General features: G+C 43.9%; 1 protein-coding gene and 2 non-coding genes across 4 annotated transcripts; 1 reads left to right on the forward strand and 2 right to left on the reverse strand.

Moving 5' to 3' along the window:
• Positions 1–9,770: 9,770 nt before the first annotated feature.
• LOC129542923 (U4 spliceosomal RNA) lies at positions 9,771–9,911 on the reverse strand. The gene has a single exon (XR_008683181.1). It is a non-coding gene; the product is annotated as a U4 spliceosomal RNA (small nuclear RNA).
• Positions 9,912–10,202: 291 nt separating this feature from the next.
• On the forward strand, positions 10,203–26,678 carry SIRT4 (sirtuin 4). Of its 2 annotated transcripts, none has more exons than XM_055405326.2 (5): positions 10,203–10,247; positions 19,529–20,029; positions 22,112–22,406; positions 22,737–22,949; positions 26,085–26,678. In XM_055405326.2, the coding sequence occupies exons 2-4, from the start codon at positions 19,530–19,532 to the stop codon at positions 22,887–22,889; spliced, it is 948 nt and encodes a 315-aa protein (XP_055261301.1). In that variant the 5' UTR covers positions 10,203–10,247; position 19,529; the 3' UTR covers positions 22,890–22,949; positions 26,085–26,678. The 2 variants fall into 2 exon arrangements, with proteins under 2 accessions (XP_055261301.1, XP_055261300.1); XM_055405325.2 differs by lacking the exon at positions 10,203–10,247 and adding an exon at positions 10,281–15,906 and having other exon boundaries at positions 26,085–26,677.
• Positions 10,547–10,687, reverse strand: LOC129542924 (U4 spliceosomal RNA). The gene has a single exon (XR_008683182.1). It is a non-coding gene; the product is annotated as a U4 spliceosomal RNA (small nuclear RNA).
• Positions 26,679–27,758: the final 1,080 nt, after the last annotated feature.

Below are 27,758 nucleotides of genomic sequence, written 5' to 3' on the forward strand. Positions count from 1 at the left end.
GAATTGATGCGTTTGAACTGTGGTGCTGGAGAAGACTCTTGAGAGTCCCTTGGACTGCAAGGAGATCCAACCAGTCCATTCTAAAGGAGATCAGTCCTGGGTGTTCATTGGAAGGACTGATACTAAAGCTGAAACTCCAATACTTTGGCCACCTCATGTGAAGACTTGACTCACTGGAAAAGACTCTGATGCTGGGAAGGATTGGGGGCGGGAGGAGACGGGGACGACAGAGAATGAGATGGCTGGATGGCATCACCGACTCGATGGACATGAGTTTGAGTGAACTCCGGGAGTTGGTGATGGACAGGGAGGCCTGGCGTGCTGTGATTCATGGGGTCGCAAAGAGTCGGACACGACTGAGCGACTGAACTGAACTGAACTGAACTGATATCCCTGGTCATCAACAAGCACTGTCTAACTCAGGGATAGGTATGCCGTGCTCAGTTGTTCAGTGGTGTCCAACTCTTCGCAGTCCCATAGACTGTACCCCACCAGGCTCCTATGTTCATAGGATTTTCCAGGCAAGAATACTGGACTGGGTTGCCATTTCCTACTCCTGGGAACTCAGGGCTTATCCCCTAGAAACAAAATGCAATGTATGTAATTAAAAATTTTCTAGTAGTCGCATTGAAAAAGATCAACAGAAATAGTTAAAATGAACCTTAGTATATTTTATCTAGTCTGTCCTAAATGTTACCATTTCAATTTGTAATCAAAATAAAAATATCAGTTAGATAGCTCACTTCTTTTTTAATAGGAAGTCTCTGAAATTGCATTTGTATGTTACACTTACACCCCGTTTCATTTCCACTAGCCACAGTCCTAGGACTCAAGAGCCTCATGTTGGCTAGTGGCTACCACCTTGGACGGCACGGATTTAAATGTTAGCTGGCATCATTATTTGGGGGAGTGGGGAGATTTCAACCTAAAAGACATTTTCTCAGAAAACCATTCCTTGGTCTGTAGACTATGTCAGGGCTCCTGTGATTATGACCTGATTTTAGCACTCCTCATAATTGTACAGTTGACTCTTGGAAAACACTGGTTTGAACTGCACAGGTCCACTAATAAGCAGGTGTTTTGTTTGTTTGTTGTTGTTTTTGGCTGCTTGGCTTGCAGGATCTTACTTCCCCAACTAGGGATTAAACCTGTGATCTGAGCAGTGAACGCCCCAAAGATTCCTAACCACTGGACTGCCAGGGAATTACAAAGTTATTTCAAAGGATTTTTTTTTTTTCAACAAATGTAGATAGTACTACAAGACCTGAGATTAACTGAATTTGTGAATGCAGAACCGGAGACACAGGGCTGACTATGGACTTAAGCATCTAAGGATTTTGGTATATTGGGGCTCCTGGAACCAATCATAGATACCGAGGAACTGTAATGAAATACTTATGCAGTCACTTGCATCTGTCTGTCTCCTCCTAGAGGCTAGGCTTCAGGAAGGCAAAGGCCAGGTTTGTCTCATTCACTGCTCTACCCAGTGCCTGGCACAGGACACAGGATACAGTAAGTGCTCAATAAAAATATGTTGTCTGAATAACATCTATTAATGTTTTAATAACATCTGTTAATTGAATGAATGAAAGTTACCACTGCACTAATTGATGTTGGGAATAAAGAGGGGATGTGTGCGTGTGTTAGTCACTCAGTCATGTCCAGCTGTTTGCAATCCCATGGACTGTAGCCCGCCAGGCTCCTCTGTCCATGGAATTTTCCGGGCAAGAATACTGGAATGGGTTGTCATGCCTTCTTCATGGGGATCTTCCCGACCCAGAGATCAAACCTGCCTCTCCTGTGGCTCCTGCATTGGCAGACAGGCTCTTTACTGCTGCACCACCTGGGAAGCCCAAAAAGATCCCTGTGGTGATAGTTTAGTTGCTCAGTCATGTCCAACTCCTGTGACCCCATAGACTACCCCGCCAGGCTCCTCTGTCCATGGGATTCTCCAGGCAAGAATACTGGAGTGGGTTGCCATTTCCTTCTCCAGGGGATCTTCCCAACCCAGGAATCAAACCCGGGTGTCCTGTATTGCAGGCAGATTCCCGTAATTCCCCCCCAAATTAATGACCAGTTGTAGATTCTTATAGACCATTCTTTTTCACACATATTGAGAACATTTATTGCTTAGCATGTGGGAAACACCTGTTAAGTTATTTACATTATTATCTCATTTAATCCTTGCAACGATCCAATGGGGGGTTCTATGCCTGTTTTCCAGGACAGGAAACTGAGGCTCATAAATGAAGTCACCTGCCCTATATCACACAGGTATGATGTGGCAAAGCCGGGATTCAAACCCAAGACTGTCTGACTTCAGAGTCTAGGTCATAGCTCCTGAAGGGGGGCTTGGGGATTGTGTCACACTCCTCAGCAAGTTTAAACTTCCCCAGAAGGCTTGGACACAGTGCCTTGAGAAGGCTCTGCTATTCCTGAATTTGGGGGGAGGCCACCCCCCACTCCCCTGGAGCAGGAAATGGCAACCCACTTCAGTATTCTTGCCTGGAGAATCCCATGGAGAGGGGAGCCTGGCAGGCTATAGGGTCCCTAGGGTGGCAAAGAGTCAGACACAACTGAAGCGACTTAACACACACGCACCCCCAACTCACAGTCCTGCTTAAAACCTTGCTGACACCAAAATAAAGCCCAATGACTGCCCAGGACCTCTGACCTCATTAGAAGACCCAGAGCAAGGTATCTTCTCCTCAACTCTCCTTTCTCAGCTCCAGTCACAGGGAATGGCTTTCAATTCCCCCAAGAGGCCACATTCTCCTGGCTTCAGACCCCTGCTGATAACTTGGCTGAAATGCATCCTGTCCTCTTTCTCCTGGTTAACTTCTGTCTTCCCTCATTTCACAGCTCAACCACCCCCTCCTCCAGGAAATCTTCCCTGACCACCATCCAGGCTTGGATAATTGATCCTACAACACCCACCAAAGTATATAACTCTATGTCAGGTACTACAGGGAGCCTTTTGCCTATATGATCTCATTTAACACCCACAAAATCTCTACAGCACTGGCACGTCAGAATGATCTGGAAAGCTTTAAAAAAATTTTTTTTTTTTTTTTGCCCCAGAACTAACACTCAAGAAATTCTGATTGAGTTGACCCAGAATGCAGTCTGGGTATCAGGATTTGTTAAAAGTTCCCCAGATGAAATTTTAAATGCTCAGCCAGGGTGGAGACCCGCTGGCTTCTGGGATAGATGTGATGACTCCGGCACGCCTTTTTCAGCCAGGAAAACTGAGGCACAGAGAAGTTAAGCAAGCAGCCTAAGGTCATGCAGTTAGTGAACGGTGGAGCAAGGATTTTATATATATGTGTATATATATATATATATATATATATATAATTTTATTTAGTTAGTTTCAGCTGTGCTGAGTCTCTGTGGTTGCGCAGGCTTTTTTCTCCTTGTGGTGAGCCAGGGCTTCTCTCTCGTTGTAACGTGCTCATTGAGGTAGCTGCTTCTGTTGCGGAGCACACGCTCTAGGGAGTGCAGGCTTCAGTGGTTGTGACACATGGGCTCAGCGGTTGGGGCTCCCAGGCTCTAGCGCACAGACTCAATAGTTGTGGTGCCCAGACTTAGTTGTTCTGCGGTGTGTGAGATCTTCCCAGACCAGGGATCAAACCCAGATCAATCCCTGTCTCCTACATTGGCAGGCAGATACTTTTCCACTGAGCCACCAGGGAAGCCCTGGACCAAGGATTTGAACCCAGAAAATCTGTTTTCAAAGCTTCATGGAAAAAAAAAAATCAATTGATCTCAGTTCATTTCCCCAGTGATGAAGAAATGGGAGCCAGCTCCCTTCTGAGACAGGAACTGAGGGCCCCTCGGGCATGGGATATTTTTAACCAAGAGAAGCCAGTGATTCCTGCAGCCAGCCTGCAGTGACTCGAACACTGGGAAGATTGTTTTGGGGCTTATAGACCCTCTCCCTGCTGAAATAGTCCTCTGAGTCCAGCCTTCCGTCCCCTGAAGCCAGTAGGTCCAGGCTGGCTCAGGCAACAGGAGTGGAGGGGGTGGGGTGGGGGTTGGCTCCATCTTGAACTGATGTTTCCAAGCATATTTCCATACATGGTGGAAGGGGAGAGGGTCAGGATTACCTCACCCAACCCAGCCCCTTCTCCCTGCTTTCTGCCTGGAAAGGAGAACAAACAAGTGTTGGAACTGGATATGAATTCACCCTCCTCCTACTTCCCCTCCCTAACCCAGAAGAGTCCTGTGAAAGCTGCAGAACATGTCCAAACACACACATCGAACATTCTCCAGACGCTCTCCTATGTGGCTTTGTGGGAGGATTCATTGGTATAGTGTTGGGGGAACCCAACTTGGGGGCACCTCTTAAAATGCACGATATGAAGAATTCCCTGGTGGTCCAGTGGTTAGGATGCCACGCTTTCACAGCTGAGAGCACCCTGCAGTGCAACCAAAGGAAAATTAAAATGCAAAATGTGGGAATTGCCCTGGTGGTCCAGTGGTTAGGAATCTGCCTTCCAACGCAGGGGAAGAGGATTCCATCCCTTGTTAGGGAACTAAGATCCCACATTTTGCGCAACACAAGGGGAAGCTTGCATGCAGCAGCAGACCCAGCGCAGCAAAAAAAAAAAAAAAAAAAAAAGAACTACTAAATAAAGTTCTTAGAAAAAGAAATAAAATGCAAAATATGAATGGCTTTTGTGCAAGCAATCTCACCTACAGAATTTCCCCTAGAGATCGCTTACTAGGAGGCAGAATTCCCCCCAAGATACCCCATGAGTTGGCAAAGATGCACATTCAAGGATATTCATCATAGTATTGCTCATCATTGGAAAAATCTGGCAACCACCTAAATGTCCATCCATAGGGGACTGGTGAGCTGAAGTGGGATGTATCTGTATGGAAAGAGGAGAGCTATGTGCTGACATGGAAAATAGGTCCACCATCTCAGTTCAGCAGAGAGTAAAAGGAAATAGTAGAACTGGATGTGGGGTTCCCCAGTGGCTCAACCTGTCTCCAAAGCAGGAGATGCAAGTTCGATCACTGGGTCAGGAAGATCCCCTGGAGGAGGGCACAGCAACCCACTCCAGTATTCTTACCTGGAGAATCCCATGGACAGAGGATTCTGGCGGGCTGCAGTCCATGAGGTCACAAAGACTTGGACATGACTGAAGCTACTGAGCACGCACACACACGCAGAACTGAATGTAGAGTATAATCCAATGTTAATAATTAGGTTGACACATAAATAGAACAATTTGGAGGAATAATCTCCCCTATCTGCGGCTGTTTTCTCAAGTCCTGGAGGTGGAATTATGGTGATTATTGACTGTCCCTGCTGTATACATTATATATAATATCTGGATTTGATATACCAACATGCAGTAATTTTATTATCAGATAAAAATTAGATAGTGAAACAGAAACTAATGTGAAAATAAAATGGATCCACTTGAAAATTTGTTCATTTTATGTTCTGTGAATTTTACTTCAATTAAAAAAGTCAATGTAACTCAAACTACGCAAAGAAAAATTCCAGTAGAACTGAGAGCAAAATATTACATGTATGTTCCATGAATTTTTCCTAGTAGTCCAGTGGTTAATTCAGGAGATACTGGTTCAGTCCCTGGTCCGGGAAGATCCCACATGCCTCAGGGCAACTGAGCCTGTGTGCCGCAACTACTGAACCTGTGCTCTGGAGCCAGGAAGCTGCAGCTACTGAGCCCGTGTGCCGCAACTACTGAAGCCCTCATGCCCTAGAGCCTGTGCTCCACAGCAAGAGAATCCATCGCAATAACAAGTCTGCACACACACCTAGAGGGTAGTCCCCACTCTCCGAAAGTAGTGAAAGCTCGAGCGGAGCAATGAAGATCAAGCACAATCAAAAATAAACAAATATTTTTAAGAAACCATTGTTTTGCTTTTCAGCATTGTTTTGTTCATATTTTTGGTGTTCTTTCCATGCTTTTCTTTCTTGTAACTGCTTACAAATGAGTCATTACTTACTTGTTATTATGAATTCCAAGAAAATCACACACACACAATCACGTGTTCGCTAGAGCATCATCTGATTTTCCAATCAACACAAAATTTGCCATGGGAGGGAGCATTCTTGTTTTGTCTCTTCCAGACCTGTTTTGACACCCAGGTTAGCCATCTTGGCAACCAACTAAGGTGAAAAGAAATGGTTGGAGTGCATTTTCAGACCACAGTATCACGGATATTTTTAGCTCCTTGAAATTTCAGTCTTTGGGTAGCACATGTTGGCTCCTCTTGTAGTTCCTATATTTGGGATGCCCCTTTGGCAGCTATCACTCACCCCCTCTTTCCATCAATTCTGATACATTTGGGTCAATTAGGGACTCTTCTTCCCTTTTCTGGGACCACAGGGTATTCCTTGGTCTTACCAAACCTTCCCTGGGTTCCAGAGAAGTGATGTTAATTTATCTTACTTAGCTATATTTTGATGACTGGTCAGAAAGTGGTTTAAAGGCATGGTTGTGGAAAGAAAAGGGCTTTTTTAGTACCAAACAGTTCCTCTGTCAAGGATTGTTCATACCACAGATTACTGACTACACAGAGGAAAGTGCACGTTTACAACAGAGAGCAGTTACTGCTCACCCTGGCATTTAAATTCAGCATTGATTATAGTGGCAGGTGTAATACCAAGTTCACAAGGCCATCTCGGAAGTCCTATTGAATCAAATCAAGCTATGGTCTTGATTACAGGAAATAAGGGGAACGCAATCAGTGAAGTTGGAATGTGAGAGTTAGATAACTGTCTTGGACTCTTAAAAAAAAAAATCACTCTCATGAAGGAAAGAAAAAAGGCAGAGGGACTTGCTGAGGTTTTTTTTTTTTTTTGCTATACAATAGGTCCTTGTTGGTTATCCATTTTAAATATAGCTGTGACCTTCCCAGAGTCACTACTATCCCTTCCCCTTGGTTGCTGAGATTTTTAAGAACTGTAGATGAAAAATAACATGGAAATGAAAGCCACTCTGAAAGATAATGTGGTAGCTTCTAAAAAAACTAAACATGCAACTGACTATACAACCCAGAGAATTAAAAAAATTTATGCTCAGAGACTTCTCTGATGGTCCAGTGGATACAAATTCACCTGCCAAGGCAGGGGATTGGGATTTGATCCCTGGTCCAGGAAGATTCCACAGGCTGCAGAGCAACTAAGTCTGAGAGCCACAACTCCTGAGCCTGTGTGCCCTGGAGCCTGTGCTTCGCAACAAGAGAAGCCCCTGAAATGAGCAGGCTGCACAACACCGCAAAGAGCAGCCTCCACGGTCCAAAACTGGGGAAAGCCCCTAGTGCCGCAACAAAGACTCGTCACAGCCAAAAACAAACTTTTTCTCACACAAAACTTTTGCTCACCTTGTACAGGAATACTCTTAGCAGCTTTATTTGTGGTAGCAAAATACTGGGAACAAGCCAGTGTCCTTCCACAGGTGAACGGTTGAACAAACCCTGGTATTTCCATTAATGGAAAACTATTCAGCAAGGGAAAAGAATGCACCAGTGATACATGCAACAACCTGGATGGACCGCAGGAACACTTTTATTAAAAAGATCAGTCTCAAAAAAAAAATCACATAGTGTAGATTCTGTTTGTATAAAATCCTAACAAACGAAAACTAATCTATAGTGATGGCAGCAGGAGGGGGCTAGTGGGGAGAGATGCCTGGGAGGGATGGGTTGCCAAGGAACACCAGGAAACTTTGGGGAGTCATGGATATGTTCACCAGCTGGTTTGCAGAAATGGTTTCATGGGTGTACATGTTTTTAAAAGTCATCAAACTGTATGCTTTAAATATGTGCAGTTTATTGAATATCAATTATCCCTTAATAGTGCTGCTTGAAAAAAAAAAAAGGAATAGCAAGATGATTTCTGTGAGAATTAAGTGAAATAAAGCATATTAAGCACTTTGTGTGGAGTCTGGGATATGAAGTAAGCGCTTCACATGGAGTCTGACACACAGTCAGTGCTCAATAGTTGTTGCTGTTGGATCTTGGCTGGTCTCCTGGATGACTCCATCACGTGTCCCTGTTTATTTTCTTTATAATATTGAAATAATCTGTAATTATCTAGTTCATATGTTTGTTTGTGGTCTGTCTCAAGACTCTGAGTTCTCTGAAGCAGAAAAGAGTCTGATGACACTGGAGCCTTCCCCCGCCCTCCCCTCCTCCCCCTCCTCCCAGCTCCGACACACCCGGTGCTGCTTTGAACCAGTGGATGCTCGCCCACCACCTCCCCGCGTAAGCGGCATCCTTTTGCTAGAGGCCAGAGGAATGATTCATGAGTGGCGGCCTAAGCAGGTCCACAATCTGCCATGCCAAGGGTAGGACTCCTGAGGCCTTCTGTTCATAGACACACCTGGCTTCCTAAGGGACAAAACTAGAGGTAGCCACTATAGTGGAACTCAGCATCCCTATTAAGAGTAAGGAGACTTGGTTCCAAGAGCCGCTCTGCCCAGGACTCCATAGTGGGACCTGAACAAGTCTATTGTGTCCATTCCCCTCCTCTTCGTTTTTTCCTTTAAATATATGTATTTATTTATTTGACTGCAACGGATCTCAGTTATGATATGTGATTTTTGTTGTGTCATGCGAGATCTAGTTCCCTGACCTGGGATTGAACCCAGGCCCCCGAACTGGGAGTGTTAGTCGTTCAGTCGTGCCCGACTCTTTGGACCACATGGACTGCAACCTACCGGGCTCCTCTGTCCATGAGATTGTCCAGGCAAGGATACTGGAGTGGGTTGCCATTTCCTTCTCCAGAGCATCTTCCCAACGCAGGGATCGAACCCGGTCTCCTGCACTATAGGCAGATTCTTTACGTACTGAGCTACAAGGGAAGCCCCAACTGGGAGTATGGAGTCTTAACCCCTGGACCACCTCCTGGTCCTTTTAAAAGTAAATAGATGAAAAATTTTCAGACCTCCGTCTGGTTCTGCACATCCGTGATCCTCTTTAAGAATCCCTGCCTTTTCAGGGGTGATGGGAGCAGAATGGGTCATTTGGCAACTGTGAGCTCCCAGGGTATAACTACAATATTACAACCAAAATCACGTGGTACTGTGGGAAACCTCCAGAATGAACTTCCAGGTGTGACAGGATGCATGCGTGCTGTCATGTCCAACTCTTTGCGACCCTCGTGGGCTTTTAGCCCGACAGACTCCATTGTCCATGGGTTTTTCCAGGCAAGAATACTGGCGTTAGACACGTACCCCTAAGTCACGGTGATTAAAAATACATAAGAAAACGCCGCAACTGAAACCAACAAACTCCGTGAGGCATGCTTTACCTCGAAGAGACGTAAACTCCCCGTAGATCCCACCTGAAATTCAGTTTTCACATGGGTGTGAGAGTAGGACCATAAAGAAAGCTGATGCGCTTGAACTGTGGTTTTGGAAAACTCTTGAGAGTCCCTTGGACAACAAGGAGATCCAACCCTAAAAAACCAAATCAGTGGTGAATATTCATTGGAAGGACTGACGCTGAAGCTTCAATACGTTGGGCACCTAATACGAAGAACCGACTTACTAGATAACATTCTGATACTAAATGAAATTGAGAAAATAGAACGACTGAAAGTGATAAAATTGGATGATATCAACCGACTCTACGAACAGAAGATTTATGCAAGCCTCGAAGTAAGTGATGGTCAGAACTATAGTGTAAGTTACAGAGTCAGCTATGAAAAAGAGTACGACAAAAATTGTAAACCTAGAAACAATAAGAACATACTAATCTTTTTTTGTACAAATAAGATTCAGTCTCCGTAGAGACTGTCAAAAATTGCCAATGCCGACTATATTTCAAGTCGTCATGGCGGGGTATTGGGAAAAGTTTTCAATTAGCAATAATCGCGCCTCGGATAAACCTCATTGGCTACGATACTGCCACTGCGCAAAGCTGAAGAACGTGAGCACGCACCCGCTTACCCCACGGATGACAACACCCTTTTCACTGAGGGTGAGCGACCGCCAGCGAGCTCGTGGCTCTGTTCCCCTGCAGACAGTTACATTTAAGGCCCATCTGCGCGGGGGGCTTCTTGTGGTTGAGGCCGTCTCTTGTCGAACACTATCATTTTGGAAATAAGAGCGCTTTCGCTGGGGATGCTGGGGAATGTTATGCAAATTAGAATGACGTCACAGACACAAATCGGGTTAAGACTTGTGCTCAAGGAGGAAACGGAGCATCAGGAGGACCGGAAAAGCGAGGACAAACCGAAGACGAACCGAGAACTGGAGGTGAGGGGGCGAAGGCCAGAAAAAGGTATTTTCAAAAGCGGAATTTGGAACTTCAGTTGTTAGTATTACAAAGATAAATGATACGCGACACGAATAGAAAACTGGGCTTTCCTGGCCACGCTTGATCAGGCAACATTCAGTCCGCCAACTACTTAAAATATGTCAAAAAATTAAAGTGCGAAACACAGCAGATAAACGTCCACGGTAAACAAAAACAGCACCTAACTCCCATAAAATGCTTCTACTGAGTTAATACTCAAATATAAAGTAGAACTTCTTTTTAAAACCATTTTATTCAGTCTCCGTAGAGACTGTCAAAAATTGCCAATGCCGACTATATTTCAAGTCGTCACGGCGGGGTATTGGGAAAAGTTTTCAATTAGCAATAATCGCGCCTCGGATAAACCTCATTGGCTACGATACTGCCACTGCGCAAAGCTAACGAATACCGCCCCTGCTCATCGTTCCCAATAAGCAAGGTTCCTATTTCAGAAAGGTGAGTTGGTGTCTCAAGGCAAAACCCTTAATTATTGAATGAATAAAAGTTAGACTACCATATGAAGAGCTCTCGGAAAGATGTAAGCTGATTCAATTGCTTGATTTCGCTTAGTATTTAGTGGAGAATGAAGCAAAGCATTGTGGGAGGGAACATGCTAATAAACTTAACTCAAGACTACGAATTGGGGAGGAAAAGAAATGTGCTGTGTTAAGAGTGCTGTTCACTTGACTTCTGATTCACGGTGTGACTATCCTCTGAAAAAGTGTTGGTTATCATTATTATTGTTGTTGTTTTTAATTGTAGCAAAGTGTCCATAACATAAAATTTGCCATTTGAACCATTTTTAAGTGTCCAGTTCGGTAGCAACCATCACCACTGCACACCTCCAGAACTTTTTCATCATCCCAAACTGTTCCCATTAAACACTAACTCCCCATTCCTCTCCCCACAACCCCTGGCAACCCCTATTCCACTTTCTATGAATTTAGAAACTCAAGAATCTCATGGACAGAGGAGCCTGGCAGGCTACAGTCCATGGGGTCGCAAGGGTAGGACACAACTTAGCGACAAAACCACCACAAGTACTTAATATAAGGGAGTCACACAATTATTTGACCTTTTGTATCTACCTTATCTCAGAGCATGTTTTTAAGGTTCATCCATGTTGTAGTATATTTCAGAATTTCTTTCCTTTCTATGGCTGATATTCTACTGTATGGAATTTTGTTATCCATTTATTCTTTGACAAGAGGTTTCTTCCTCCCATTGTGAATAATGTCTCTATGAACACTGGCATTCAAGAATCAGTTTAAATTTTTATTTCAATTCTTTTGTGTATATATCTAGAAGTGGAATTTCTGAATCATATGGTAAATTAATATTTAACCTGAAAAGGTTTTCTCTGGACAGAACATATTAATTCGGCGGAGAGAAGTTATTTCCACAGAAATGCCCACCGTTTGTGAGTTTGAAGTAACTGTCACTCGCATTGCCTTGGCGAGTGGAAGGCTCCTAGAAACCTTTATCTGGACTTGTTTCAGCTCTGAACTATATTTTCCAAAAGACTTTTGGTTTTTGCTGCTCACTAAGATGAAAACAGTAGTCTCTGAGAAAATTGTATTTCCCCCAACATTTCGTTATGAAAAATTTCAAACACAAAATGTTCAATGTATTGCTTACTGAATATTTATGTAGTCATCAACTAGATGTAAAAAGGACATAAAAAAGCCTGTTTGGGGATTTTCCTGGTGGTCCAGTGGTTAAGAATGTGCCTACCAATGTAGGGGACACATGTTTCATCCCTGGTTGGGGAAGATCCCACATGCTGCAGGGTAACTAAACCCGTGCGACACTACTGAGCCCACGCTGTAGATCCCCAGCTCCTCAACAAGGGAAACGATGGCAGTCAGAAGCCTGTGCACCTCAACTACAGGGTAGCCCCCAGTCTCTGCAACTAGAGAAAGCCAGAGCACAGCAACAGAGACCCACTGCAGCCAAAATTTTTTCTAAAAAAGGCCTGTTTGATGCTGATGTCTAGTTAGCTTTTTTTTTTTTCCCACAGCCAGGGTAGGAAAAAACAGCAGAGAGAAAAAGAAAAGACTAACAGTGTGATTAACTTAGAGGACTTTGTCATTAATGCCTGGTGCAGTGGATTTGTGAGAAATGAAAAGACTAGCATCATCCAAGGAACTTCTCAGCCCTAGAGAATGTCTCGATTGGGTGGCTCATTACACCCTTTCAGTAGCTACCAATGGAAATTGTATTTCACCAGCTGTCTTGGATGATTTCATCCTCCACGGATGACTTCCCAGCGGAAAACTCAGCTAACTTCTCCCCAGAACATGAGATTATTTGGGACCTCAAGGCACAATAATCTTGTGTTCCTGGCCAGTCTCTTAAGGATGCTTATTCCCCTTGGAGAATTGGGGCAATAATGTGGATCTGAAGTTTTCCATGATAATATTGGCCTGAGATGGGGATAATGTCATGTTTTGACATTTCTATAGGTTTTGATCAAATACTCATTTGTGAAGAAAATATTCTGGATTATAATTTTTTGCCTTAGTTTCCAGTCTATATTTTGATCCTTTTTCTTTTCAGCCAGGGTTCCCTGTGGCTTCCCTGTGTCTCAGCTGGTAAAGAATCTACCTGCAGTGAGGGAAACCTGGGTTCTATATCTGGGTTGGGAAGATCCCTTGGAGAAGGGAACAGCTTCCCACTCCAGTATTCTGGCCTGAAGAATTCCGTGGACTGTATATTCATGGGGTGGCAGGGTTGGACATGAGTGAACGACTTTCACTCACTTTCAGTCAGGGTGGTCAGGTTAACTAAGGCACAAAATATTCATGTCCGGTGATTCTCCCAGCCCAGGGACCTATTTGAGGTGTGACTGGAGGTACTGCTCCCAAAGTGAACTCTAGTAGCCTCGGCCTGCAGTGGCTTAAAGCAGGGTTTTGGTTCTCAGACTGAGATTGAGGTCGGGTCTTGCAGAGAGAGAGCTGAATCCTAATTATTAGATCAGTGATGAGTGACAAGGCCCTGGCTTTGCAAAAAAAAATTCCCACAAAGACAAAAAGTAGTGAGACAGGTAAAATGTTTGTTAGGAGGAAAAAGAGTACAGTACGTCTAGATAGACACACAGGCAGACTCAGAGTCGCAACCTCTGGGTAGTTTGAATCACTTATACGGGGCATTCCTTCTGGGTTTCCTTTGGCCATTCATTTCAATTTGCCTGGTTCTGAGTCCCTATTCGGTGCCTCTCAGTATCTTCCTAATGTGTGCGCATGAATCTCTGTCAGGATGGATTTCACCAAAAAAGCTTATGGGTAAATTTAGCATCATTCCTCTTTTGACCGCCAAAGAGTTTTCTGGTCTGGAAGTCAAGGTTTCCTTGACTTGAAGGATAAGGAATATGTGGTCTCTTATTTTTATCTGCAGGGGCCAGCCTCTTCTCTTGGTTTTACTGCTATTGATATTTTCGAGTTTCTGTCTACAGGAAATAAACTCAAATTGCTTTCCTTGTGGGTGAGTGGGGGGCATCTACCTCCTGCTTCAAAACTACAGAACTTACTTTACCAATATTTACCTCTATGCATTCAATGAGAGTAAACTCTGACTCCAGCTTTCATACTACTTCTCTGGGCCTCAGTTTTTTGCTGTTGTTGTTGTTTCATTTGGTGGTGTCCTGTGGCTTGAGGAATCTTAGTTCCCTGACCAGGGATTGAACATGCACCATCAGCAGTGAAAAGTCTGAGTCCTGACCACTGGACAATCAGAGAATTTCCCTCACTTCATTTTAAAATGGGGGAAGTGGTTCCTTAGAGTGGTCTTCAAGGTCAGTGCTAGCTGTTTTGATGTATTCTAAAGCACTATGGATGTGAGAGTTGGACTGTGAAGAAAGCTGATCGCCAAAGAATTGATGCTTTTGAACTGTGGTGTTGGAGAAGACTCTTGAGAAGAGTCCCTTGGACTGCAAGGAGATCCAACCAGTCCATTCTAAAGGAGATCAGTCCTGGGTGTTCATTGGAAGGACTGATGCTAAAGCTGAAACTCCAATACTTTGGCCACCTCATGCGAAGAGTTGACTCACTGGAAAAGACTCTGATGCTGGGAAAGATTGGGGGTGGGAAGAGAAGGGGACGACAGAGAATGAGATGGCTGGATGGCATCACCGACTCGATGGACATGAGTTTGAGTGAACTCCGGGAGTTGGTGATGGACAGGGAGGCCTGGCATGCTGTGATTCATGGGGTCGCAAAGAGTCAGACACGACTGAGCGACTGAACTGAACTGAACTGAAAGCACAAATTGATGTCTTATTCAGGCAATGCTACAGATCAGTGGTTCTCACTGGCTGCATATTAGAAACAACTGTGAATTTTGTAAAATGACTGGGTGCCCAAGTGTCTCCCCAGACCGTTAAATCAGAATTTTTGAAAGTAAGACTCAGGCATTGTGTTGGTTAATTTAATAAAAACATAAGATGAGAAATAAAATTGGAGAAGCCACATGTGTAATCATATTAGTCCCTGTATATTATATTTCAGTTTAATTGTTCCTTTCAACTGTAATCAGTTTTCTAGACATTTTTGAATGAATTTCTTCACAACTCACTGCATGGTGGGAACCTGATTCTGTTTTGATGCGTGGGAGGGATCGTAAACACTGAAGTTGAGGATGAGTCAAATCTAGATCCATCACTGAAGCTTCTAATGAGAGAGTGAATTCCCATTTGGATTGTCAACTAAAAAAGATGCACAACGTGAGAGTTTCGAGTTAAGTTTTATTTGGGGTAAAATGAGGACTGCAGCCTGGCAGACAGCACCTCAGGTAGCTCTGAGAGACTGCTCCAGAGAGGTAGTGAGGCGAGGTCAATATATAAGATTCTGGTGAAAGGGGCGCTTAATGCAATCAAGCGCTTACTTTACAAAAGGTGTTCTGTTAGTGATGTCACCATGAAGGGATTTTCTAGATAGGAAGAGATGGCAAAAATTGGGATCAGTTCCTGAAAATATCTAACTATCTAAAGACCTGTCCCACCAGATTCCCTGGAGCACAGAGTGCCTCACTCCACCCTGAACTCCCTCAGGGAGTGTTGAAGGTCAACAGCTGCAGCAGCACAGGGTTCAATCTCCTTGTTTTTGTTCAGTCACCGGCAACTGCTCTTTGCAATTACAAATTTGCAAGTGCCAATTTGTAATTGACAGGATAGACTATTAAAAAAAATATTTATTTATCTGGCTGTGCTGGTTCTTCGCTGTGGCACGAGAGAGGCATGCATGATCTAGTTCCCTGACCATGGATCGACTGGGCACCCTGCTTTGGGAGCGCTGAGTCTCAGCCACTGGACTATCAGGGAAGTCCTTGGATGTACTATTTTGCACTCAGGACACTGGCGTCTAAACTAATTGCTTCTCTCTCAAAAACACAATGGCTTAGGAGACATCTGCACATCACATGCCTGGGTTTGAAACCTCTGACCAGAGACGGCCAACAGGGGGCCTTACTGGACAATCTGGGTCCCACAACTGTGAAGCCCAAAGGACTGTGGGATTTGTAGTTTTTCTTGCATCATTTTGGCTTCATGAACTACATTTCCCAAAATGCTAATATAGCCGGTCTGTCCCTGTTGGGCGTAAAGTGTCCCTTAAGCTGTGGAAGGTAAGTGTGTTCTGTGCGGGCTTCAGGTTTCTAGAAATTGTGGATTCCATTTTTCTTCTTTGCCCTTTGGTGGGACCTGGGAGAGAGCAGTTGTTCCAGTAGAGCATGTTTTTAACGGGGTTTCCCGAGCCCTTTGGTTTCAGGAATCGGGATCCTGTATTTGTCTAACTGTTCATGTGTTGCTTTGGAAAGTCAGGGTCCTGATCCCAGATCTGGAAAATTCAGTATAAAATAATGTTTACGTATGGGGTGAGTGTCACTGGAGAATGTCTACATTTTATCAAAGTCTATGTCAAGGCCTTGTGTTTTTACAGTTAGAAAAGCTGAGGAAGACTGTCTTGTCATGTCTCACGACTCTTCACTATGTCCAAGCATTTGTATTTGCAATTGAGGGTAAACTAATAGAATATGGGGGAAATAGAATAAAAGGTAGGCAAGTGCTTAACTACATTAATAAAATCCTGAAAAGTCTGAGCAACAGTTTCATCAACTAAACTGGAACTCAAATATGTCTCTTTAGTTTATGAAGAAATAAGATAATTTTAATTTATAAAGTGGGAAGTAGGTTTTTGGGACACACAGTCCCCTGAGGGATGGTTTTAACTAAAAATATAAATGTGTTCCTCTGATAGAGACATCTTTAGATGGAGTCATAGATAAGTTAACAATGAGCTATTAAAGGACTTAAGTACTTTTTATTTTTGTCTGTGTCGGGTCTTCGATGTGGCACGCAGGATCTCAGTTCCCAGAAAGTGTTGAAAGTGTTAGTCGCTCAGTCGTGTCCAACTTTTTGTGACCCCATGCGCTGTAGCCCACCAGGTTCCTCTGTCCAGGGGATTTCCCAGGGAAGAATACTGGAGTGGGTTGCCATTTCTTTCCCTAGGGGATCTTCCGGACCCAGGGATTGAACCCAGGGAATACTACTTTAGTTCCCGGACCAGGGATCAAACCCACATCACCTGCGCTGGAAGGCAGGTTTTTAACCACTAGACCAGGGAAGTCCCAACCACTCACTTTTTGAAGTTTATAAGAAATTCAGTTCTGACCAGCCAGGTGTTACTGGGAGAGACAGAATAGTTCTTTATATTATGTTAGAATTCTGCTTTATCATTTTACCTCCCTCCTTTTTAAAATAGATTTTATTTTTTAGAGGCCCCCTCCTCTTTTTTTTTCTTTTTTTTTTTTAGGAAACCAAAATATACAGTTTCCCTTGGATGCAGAAAGCCTTGGCAGATTTGCCAGTCATAATTAATTCCCATCTGATGGTCAGAGCATAGGATAGCTATGGCTCTTAGGAGAACAGGAAGACAAGATAGGCTTGGGCTATCATGAAATAGTGTCTTAGGAGACCAGGAAGACAAGATAGGCTTGAGCTATCATGAAATAAAACTATACGTTTTATTTTGTGAACAAATTGTTGTTGTTTAGTCACTCAGTCATGTCCGACTCTTTGTGGCCCCCTGGACTGTAGCCCTCTAGGCTCCTCTGACAATGGGATTTCCCAGCCAAGAATACTTTAGTGGGTTGCCATTTCCTTTCCCAGGACATCTTCCAGACCCAGGGATTGAACCTGTGTCTCTTGGGTCTCCTGTATGGGCAGGCGGGTTCTTTACCACTAATGCCACCTGGGTTTGGGCTTCCCTGGATCAGGAAGAACCCCTGGAGAAGGGCACTAAATAAGGATGTTACCCAAGTTTTTCTTTTAGTGTCTTGCCTAGAGTTAAGGTTTGTCTATGTAAGTTGAGGCTAAGCTTCCGTTCCGTTCCGTTCCATCGCTCAGTCGTGTCCGACTCTTTGCGACCCCGTGGACTGTAGCCTACCGGGCTTCTCCATCCATGGGATTCTCCAGGCAAGAATACTGGAGTGGGTTACCGTTTCCTTCTCCAGGGGATCTTCCCGACCCAGGGATCGAACCCGGGTCTCCCGCATTGGAGGCAGATGCTTTAACCTCTGAGCCACCAGGGAAGCCCGAGGCTAAGCTTAGCCCTTGTTTACTACTGTACTGTTGATTATCATGTGTTCTTGCTGTCATCTTTGTCTAGGTCAAGGGCAACATGAGGGAGGTATCCATACATTTTAAGTTACCTGCCCTTGTTCACTATGTCTATTTGTTTCAAATATGTTTTCTCCAAATACTATATAATTGCTAATATCATCCAGATATTGGAATTTTGTCTACCATTAAGGCAAAATATGCTAAAGCTGAAACTCCAATACTTTGGCCACCTCATGCGACAAGTTGACTCACTGGAAAAGACTCTGATGCTGGGAGGGATTGGGGCAGGAGGAGAAGGGGATGACAGAGAATGAGATGGCTGGATGGCATCACCGACTCAATGGACATGAGTCTGAGTGAACTCCGGGAGTTGGTGATGGACAGGGAGGCCTGGCGTGCTGTGATTCATGGGGTCACAAAGGATCGGACACGACTGAGCGACTGAACTGAACTGAAGGCAAAATATTCTGTATTTTAGCTTCTCTTCAAACTTCTCCATTCTTCTTTCTTCTCATTAAAAAAAATTATTTATTTGGCTGTGTTGGGTCTTAGTTGTGTCACATGTGATCTTCCTTGCCGTGCAACCTTTGAGCTCCAGAGCATGTGGGCTCAGAATGTTGCAGTTTAACGGGAAGTAGTTGTTGAAGTTTCCCTACATTGGAAATGGGGAGTCTTAACTACTGGACCACCAAGGAAGTCCTTTCTGATTTTTCTGATCATTATCTCTTGAGCTTATAAAATATGGGTATAAACATTTTTACTTGGCTCTTGGCATTTTCATGACTTTTGGCATTTCTGTACTTCCACTGTCCAGGGCACACTAGGGCATCTGCAATCCAAACATTCCTCTAAGAAATTAGTGTTAAAAAATTTATTTGTTATTGTGGAGAGAGGTAATGTAATGAACCCCCATCCTTGGATCTATCACAGATCTTCAACAATGAACAGCTCTTGGTTAATCTTGTGCTATTTATATACTCCACCTACTGATTATTCGCTCATCTGTTTTGTGTTTTTTAATTAAATTAAAAATTTTAGGGACTTCCCTGGTGGTCTAGTGGCTAAAACTCCATGTTCCCAATGCAGGGGGCTCAGGTTCGAGTCCTAGTCAGGGAACTAGATCCCACACGCCACAACTGAGTGATCCCACGTGCTGCAACTAAGGCCTGGTGCTAGCAAATAAGTATTTAGGAAAACCTTGTTTTTTTACATTTAGTTGAAAGTTTCAGGTGTACAACATAGTGATTCATAATGTTTAAAGGTTATATTCTATTTATAGTTATTACAAAATATTGGCTATATTTGTGTTGTACTACATACCCTTATAGCTTATTTATTTTATAGATCAATAGTTCGTACCTCTTAATCCCCTCTCCCATCTTGCCTCATCCCCCTTCTTTTGTTCATCTTGATTTTTAAAACCCGGTTTCTGAACTTCCCTGGTGGTCTAGTGGTTAAGACTCTGAGCTTCCAGTGCAGGGGCACCAGTTCAATCCCTGGTCTCAGGGAAGGTCCCTGCATCCTATGGGATTCACCGTGTGGCAAAAAAAAAAAAAAGATAAAAAAACAAGTAATTAAAAAAAAAACAAAAACCAGTTTCTCCTGTGATGCTTTTTTTCTCTCTAGCATGAGGATGAGCTTTTGGTTAACTTTCAAAAGGACAGCAAAAGTCCGCTGGAGGGCAAACTTCAGCCAGCAGTGCTCACTCAGATCCACTGGGTTATTCGTGCCACCAAGTCCTCCTCTGGACCCTGAGAAGGTCAAAGAGTTACAACGCTTCATCACCCTTTCCAAGAGGCTCCTAGTAATAACCGGGGCAGGAATCTCCACCGAGTCAGGGATCCCAGACTACAGGTCAGAAAAGGTGGGACTTTATGCCCGCACAGACCGGAGGCCTATCCAACATGGGGATTTTGTACGGAGCGCTCCTGTCCGCCAGCGGTACTGGGCTAGAAACTTTGTGGGTTGGCCTCGGTTCTCCTCCCACCAGCCTAACCCTGCACACTGGGCTCTGAGCAACTGGGAGAGACTCGGAAAGCTGCACTGGTTGGTGACCCAAAACGTGGATGCCTTGCATACCAAGGCAGGGAGTCAGCGCCTAACAGAACTACACGGATGCATGCACAGGTACGGGAAAACCTAAAACAGTGAATGTAGAAACGTGTGCTCCATCAGAGCAGGGACCCTGGCCGTACTGATCACTGCTGTCTTCCCTAGACCATGAGGTGATGATTCAGGAGGAAGCTGTTTACTCTGGAGTTGATCCTAGCAAATTCAGTGAGGGAATGGCACGTGAAACAGGGAAGATAGGAGAGCTAGGGAAAGGTTATGCTAATGAATGGGTTACTACTTGGGGCAGCTGGGGCTCAAGCCTGTCAGGGGCCCTCTGACTGTACAGCAGTTTCAGAATCATCTCACTGAAAATCAAGGGACCTGGGGCGTTTATCCATCATCTCTGGTCCTTCATTGGTGGAGGGGGACTCTGGGAGAATTAACTCCCTAACCCTGACTCTGCTCCTGCAGGAAAGCTCCTATGGCCAGACAATTAGGAAGCCATTTATAAGAGATCTGTATGCAGGTGGCCTCTGAGTGTTCCCAGGGAACTGTGAGCAGACCACCAACAGCATGTGCTACAAATGGCTGGGTCCCCATTGCCTAGACACATAGATCACAGGATAGCCGACACAATAAAGACTGACGAAATGAACACATGTAGCCCTGGTTGTAACTTGTAGCTAATTGGAGCCCATTTCCTTATCTTTAAGCCTGGGAAACTGTTCTCTGCGAACTGAAATCAGTCCACCATTCGTAAACTCTTTATTGGGTGCCTGCAACATGTGGTGTGTACTGGTGTGCTCCTTACTGGTGTGGAGGGGTCAAACCCAAAATATAAAATGTGGTCTGCCTTATATATATATATAATGCATTATATATATATATATAACAATAATACCAAAATATAATGTGTGAGAATTTGGTAATCTGTTTGTTGGGGGGGACCCGAAAATACCAGGTTTAATGACAAACAACTCCACTCATGACTGATATTTTATGTGGTCCTTGATAGACATGTTTTACGGGTTCAGAGAAACAGTGGAGACTGGAGTAATCAAGAAAGCTTTTATAGGTGAGGTGGAGCTGGAGAATAGCTCAGGTTTGACTTGACAAAGGAGGGGAAAGAGGGCTTTCCATATGAAGGGAACTTTTGTGGCGTGTGGACTGGTCTCCCTGGAGACTAGTATGAAATCAGCTTGTCTGGGAAGGCTAGACCCAAATCCTGGATGCATGTGAAAATCATGCAGTGCTGATTTGGGTCTGTTGTGAGAGACCAAAGGGGGCTGTTTGTGGTTTCTGAGCAAGAACGCAATATGATAAAAATAGCATTTGAGGAAAGCTGGACAGGATTAGGAAGAGTGGCTCAGGGAGGTCAGCCAGAAGGACTCAGACTAAGGTGGTGTCAGGGAATGAGCTGGGGATGGCTATGGGTTCATTAAGCTTTTTTCTGTGATGAAACTTTTAAAAATCCACATAAGTAGAGTCGTATAATGGACTCCCACGTACCATCACCCAGATTCAAAGAGTTTTATCGTCTACTCTATCCTTTCTCTCCATCTCTTCTTAAATTTTTTCCCCCTTTGGCCTCTCTATGTGGCTTGCAGGATCTTAACTCCCCAACCAGGGATCAAACCTGTGCCCCTTGCATTGGGAGCAGGGGGTCTTAACCATTGGATTGCCAGGGAAGTCCCATCTTCTTAAATATTTTAAAACAAATCTGGGACCTGGCAGTGAAAGCCTGGAATCCTAACCACTAGGCAACCAGGGAACTCCTGGGAAAGTGTTTTTATGGGCAGCGATAATTACAGCAAATGATTAGAGCAGAAGATGGAGGGGGCTGGAAAATCCTGGTTTCAGGACTAAGGAAATTATCTGGTAAAGGTTTTGCAGTCACGTTAAGGATAAAAGTGAGCTGCAGCAGGTTTAAGCAGGGAGTGGGTGGTGAGGAAACAAATGCATGTTGTTCTAGAAGGCTGGCAGGCACTGGAAGGAAGGTGGTAGCTATTCCATGACAAGGCTTTAATAAAATGGGGGGAAACGGGGGGTGTCGGGGAGAGAAAGCCATCGTGATGGAGGAGCTGGAGATGGCTGGGATGAAAGGTCTCTGGCAGCTTGTGCCTCCCCCAGGACAGTCAGCCTCCTCTGTGGTTTCAGGGTCCTCTGCTTGGATTGTGGGGAGCAGACTCCCCGTGGGGCGCTGCAGGAGCGGTTCCAAGTCCTGAACCCCACCTGGAGTGCCGAGGCCCACGGCCTGGCTCCCGACGGCGATGTCTTTCTCACTGAGGAGGAGGTACAGAGCTTCCAGGTCCCGTCCTGCTGTCGATGTGGGGGCCCCCTGAAACCAGACGTCGTCTTCTTCGGGGACACGGTGAAGCCCGACAAGGTTGATTTTGTGCACAGGAGGGTGAAAGAAGCCGACTCCCTCCTGGTGGTGGGATCTTCCTTGCAGGTAACTGACTTGTTGTTCCTGGTAACCAACTGCAGGCTGGGAGGCCCTGGTGGTGGCGGCGGTGGTGGTGGTTTAATCACTAAGTCGTGTCTGATTCTTTCTGACCCCATGGACTGTAGCCCGCCAGGCTCCTCTGTGCCTGGCATTTCCCAAGCAAATATATTGGAATCGGTTGCCATTTCCTTTTCCTGGGGATCAAACCCATGTCTCCTGAATTGGCAGGCAGATTCTTTACCACTGAGCCACTTGGGGAGCCCTGGAGAGCCTCCCTATTTGGTCTAGCTCTTTCTGCATCTAGAGAGGTCTTACCTGTCTCTTCTGCCCCGACAGGTGTACTCGGGTTACAGGTTCATCCTCACTGCCCGGGAGAAGAAGCTGCCCATCGCAATACTGAACATTGGGCCCACGCGGTCCGATGACTTGGCGTCTCTGAAACTGGATTCTCGTTGTGGAGAGTTGCTGCCTTTAATAGACCCATGCTGACCACAGCCTGATGTTCTGGAGCTGGAAACTGGGGCTTTCACTTGAATTCTGCTGCTAAGGGTAAAAAACCTTCTTAGATACCAGATTCCAGTTCCCACTCAAGTCCAATACCATGCTTCCATTGCAAGGGGCGTGGCTCCATACCTGGTCAGGGAACTAAGATCCCACATGCTGAAGGGTGTGGTCAAAAAAAAAGGATGGCCATTTTAAATTATTATTTATTTTTAGCTGTGCTGCAGGGGCTTTCTCTGGGTTGTGGCCAATGGGGGCTACTCTTCGATAGGGTGCAGGGGCTTCTCATTGTGTTATGTTCTCTTGTTACCTCTAGGTGGAAGGGGTTCACTAGTTGTGGCACGGGCTTAGTTGCCCTTCACCACATGGAATCTTCCAGGACCAGGGATCAAACCCCTGTTCCCTGCATTGGTAGACGGATTCTTAACCACTGAACCAACAAAGAAGTCTTGGTATCTCCATTCTTAACCGAAACTTAAGTGAAATGGTTTCTTAATGGTTAAGTAAAATGGTTTAAACTTAAGTGAAATGGTTTCTTAAATGAAACCATTCTTAATTTTTTGATGTACATTAAGCGATATTGTTGGAAAGACTATGATTTTTGAATTCTAGGCACATAGCTATTTAAGACAATGTTCCAAAATCGGCCACTGCCTTTTTCGCCCATTACCAAAAATATTTATTAAGATACAATTCCCATACCATAAAGTTCATCCTTTAAAAAGTATACTTTAAAAGTATATAATTAATCTGTTCTTAGTATACTCACAAAGTTTACTCATGAATCACCACTACTTCTAGAACATTCTCATCATCCCAGGAAGAAAACCCATTAGCAATGATTCCCCATTTCCCACCCCCCTGGTTCTGACAACAGCTAATCTTCTGTTTTTGCCTGTCCTGGACATTTCATACAGTAGGTAGCCTTTTGTGTCTGTCTTCTCCTCTTACTATAATGTTTTCAAGATTCACCCATATTGTAGCAGGTGTCAATGCTTTACATCTTTATTCACCCATGAGTGCAGCCACTTAAAAAAAAAAGTTTTTTTCCAGCTTTGAGATATAATTCATATATCATACAGTTCACTCATTTACTGCATACAATTCAATAGTTTTTAATATATTCCCAGAGGAGTAAAGTCACTTTTTTAAAAAACAGATTTTATTTTTTGAGGTTCATGGCAGAATTGAGCAGAAAGTACAGGAAATTCCCGTACATTCCTTCTCCCTGTTTACTCACATGGTATTTGTTGTTTATTTACTGAAGGAATCTTGGTTGCTTCCAACTTTTTGGCAATTATGAATAAAGTGGAGGTTTTCTGTGGACGTAAGTTTTCATCTCATTTGGGCAAATACCAAGGAATGAGATCGCTGGATCACATGATAAGAATATGTTTAGTTTTTAGTTCTTTGATAGTAAGAAACTATCAAAGTGTTTTCTCAAGTGACTGCTTCCCCACCAGCTATGTGTGAGAGTTTCTTTACAGCTACTTTTTTAAAACTATTTTAATGAAGATGTAGAGCATCAAAATCAAGGAGCAGAACACGGCTAGCCCCCAAGGAGTCCCCTTGGCACAATCACTTTTGAAAGTGTTAGTCATTCAGCTGTGTCCAACTCTTTGTGATCCCATGGACTGTAGCCCATCAGGCTCCTCTGTCCATGGAATTCTTCAGGCAAGAATACTAGAATGGGCAGCCATTCCCTTCTCCAAGGGATCTTCCCAACCCAGAGATCGAGCCCAGGCATCTCACATTGCAGGCAGATTCTTTACCATCTGACCCACCGGGGAAGCCCATAATCACTTTTAACCAGTGTCTTATGACTAGAATAAAACATATTTATTATGGAAAGTGCAGGTGATACAGATAAGTAAAAAGGATTTTCATACAAATTACCTGTAATCTCACCACCAAGATAACCAAAATTTAACATTCTGGTGTAACTGAATCTAAATCTTTTCTTACAAAAGTTGAATCAAGCAGTACAGTGTCTTTTTTACATCCTGTTTTCACCTTACAGAGGTGACATGCCCTAAATTCTATGGTTTTTTGTTTTATTTTACAATATTATATTGGTTGGTTTTGCCATACATTGACATGAATTCGCCCCAGGTGTACATGAGTTCCCCCTCCTGAACCCCCCTCTCACCTCCCTCCTCCCTTTATCCTCCCTCTGGGTCATCCCCGCACACCAGCCCCGAGTATCCTGTAACATGCATTGACCCTGAACTGCTGATTCGTTTCACATATGACAACATACATGTTTCAATGTCATTCTGTCAAATCATCCCACCCTCACCCTCTCCCACAAAGTCCCAAAGACTGTTTGATACAACTGTGTCTCTTTTGCTGTCTCGTATACAGGGTTATATTTCCATCTTTCTAAATTCCATATATATGTGTTAGTATACTGTATTGGTGCGTTTCTTTCTGTCTTACTTCACTCTGTATAATAGGCTCCAGTTTCATCCACCTCATTAGAACTGATTCAAATGCATTCTTTTTAATGGCTGAGTAATACTCCATTGTGTATATGTACCAAAGCTTTCTTATCCATTCGTCTGCAGATGGACATCTAGGTTGCTTCCATGTCCTGGCTATTATAAACTGTGCTGCGATGAACATTGGAGTACATGTGTCTCTTTCAATTCTGGTTTCCTCGGTGTGTATGCCCAGCAGCGGGATTGCTGGATCATATGGCAGTTCTATTTCCAGTTTCTTGAGGAATCTCCACACTGTTCTCCATAGTGGCTGTACTAGTTTGCATTCCCACCAACAGTGTAAGAGGGTTCCTTTCTCTCCACATCCTCTCCAGCATTTATTGCATGTAGACTTTTGGATAGCAGCCATTCTGACTGATGTGAAATGGTATCTCATTGTGGTTTTGATTTGCATTTCTGTGATTATGAGGGATGTTGAGCATTTTTTCATGTGTTTGTTAGCCATCTTTATGTCTTCTTTGGAGAAATGTCTGTTTAGTTCTTTGGCCCATTTTTTGATTGGGTCATTTATTTTTCTGGAATTGAGCGGCAGGAGCTGCTTATATATTTTGGAGATTAATCCTTTATCAGTTGCTTCATTTGCTATTCTATGGTTTTTTGAATGGGGGACTGATGTACACAGCCATTTCCTCCTCCCCACTGTTGGCTTACTTTGGCATTAACTTCTTTCATTTCTTTTCAGATCCCTAAGGATTCATCCCGGCTTCCTCTATCTGACTGAGGCTTACCAACTGTAGCCTGCAGAGGGCGGCAAAGCAACATCTCTCTGCAGGACCATCTCTGAACCCAGCACGTTTCAGAGCTCAGGAGTTAAAATCTTCAGGCTGATGAGATTTGCCCCATGAGATGGACTTGCAGCTTCTTTTGATGGGAAAACTGCTTTTTAAAAATCCATTAGGCAGAAGAAAGAGCCCAGGAAATATGTAAACCAGAATGACCTTCGGAGTGCTGACCTAGGGATCTCACTAATATCCTGAGTAAGCGGGGGGAAGGAAATGACTTAATTTATAATTCTAAATGGTTAAATATATTTAAGTGAATCATTTTGATATACTTTTTTTTTTTTTCAAAAAAATGATGAGCAATAATATGAATTAATTTTTTACTAACCAAGGAATAAAGGAAACATTTTTAAAATAGCACATTAGGTATGTGGGTTGTACTTTTATATTTTTTTAATCAGCTGAAAATGAATGTAGCTTTATGACCCAGTTCTCTAAGGATTTCTGCTTGATTTCAGCTGCTGGAATGAGACCGGCCTTGAACCTGGTCTGTAGAGAGGAAACAGTGAATTCCCAAGTGGGTTCTTAAATTGATTTGTTTCTGCTGAGGGAAGCAGCAAGCCTTGTTTGATTACTGTGTTAGCCAGAGAGAATCATTGTCCTACGCTAAAGCTTTCTGCACAATCTCATCAAAAAGTGAAGCGGGTGAAAGATTCACAGCCTATTCTGGGTAGTCTTTTGTCTGAAATTGGGGCAAGCAATATACATTTATCCTGCATCTGCCTAGGAAGCAAATTTCAGTTAACTGGGATAACCCAAGATATTGAAAACACATAGCTTTCTTTTCACCTGCACAATATGTTTGCTCATAACCATTCATTCATTCTGGAGAGGCGTAAGGTTGTTGTAAATCTCACTCCAGCTTTTTTGCATCTAGAGATAATAAGATGCTCTGAACCAGATTTGCTCAGTTACTGAAAGTCGGTACCACCAATAATTGCATTCAACTCTGGGTCTTTTGAATTCCAAGCCATTCCCCTCCATGAATCTCATAAACGGTTACTGACCAACAGTGTATTTATCTACTAAGGCTACAAAGATACAGCCCCTTGTTCTCAAGTGGCTCACAAAAGATGTGTTATCTCTCCCACCCTCATTCCTTACCAAAAGATGTCACAGGCATGAAATGACAGGAGAGAAAATTCAGTCCATCCCCGATTCACTTTGTCTAAGATCCAGACTTAACTAAGGCCACAGCTTTTAAAAAGCCAGGACTAGAATGCAGGTAGATCTTCCTCCCAGTTCTTTCAGACAGCAGTGATTCCTACTTCTCTGAAGATTCCAGTTAGAAGGAAGTTAGCCTGAAGTGGAAGTCAACAGCACCCCTGGCCAAGAATGGTAACAATGTGGGCAGTGGAAACCAGGTTAGGCTGCCAGGGAGAGAGGTCAGGCTCTTTTATCACCTAATGCTGGCACGATTCATGAAACCAAGTCTTGAGGGCCTTAGGAATGTTTGTTTTGGTTGTATTTCCTCTGGAAATGGAATTCTTTGCAAAACCAATTTGCCTCAAGAGGAACCTGGCATTTTCCTGAAGCTGATGCTTCTCATGTCTCTTACTTTGCATCTTTTGCTT

This window comes from Moschus berezovskii, chromosome 19 (assembly GCF_049115385.1).
Source record: "Moschus berezovskii isolate FMDL1 chromosome 19, NW_MosBer_1.0, whole genome shotgun sequence".
Lineage (NCBI taxonomy): Eukaryota > Metazoa > Chordata > Mammalia > Artiodactyla > Moschidae > Moschus > Moschus berezovskii.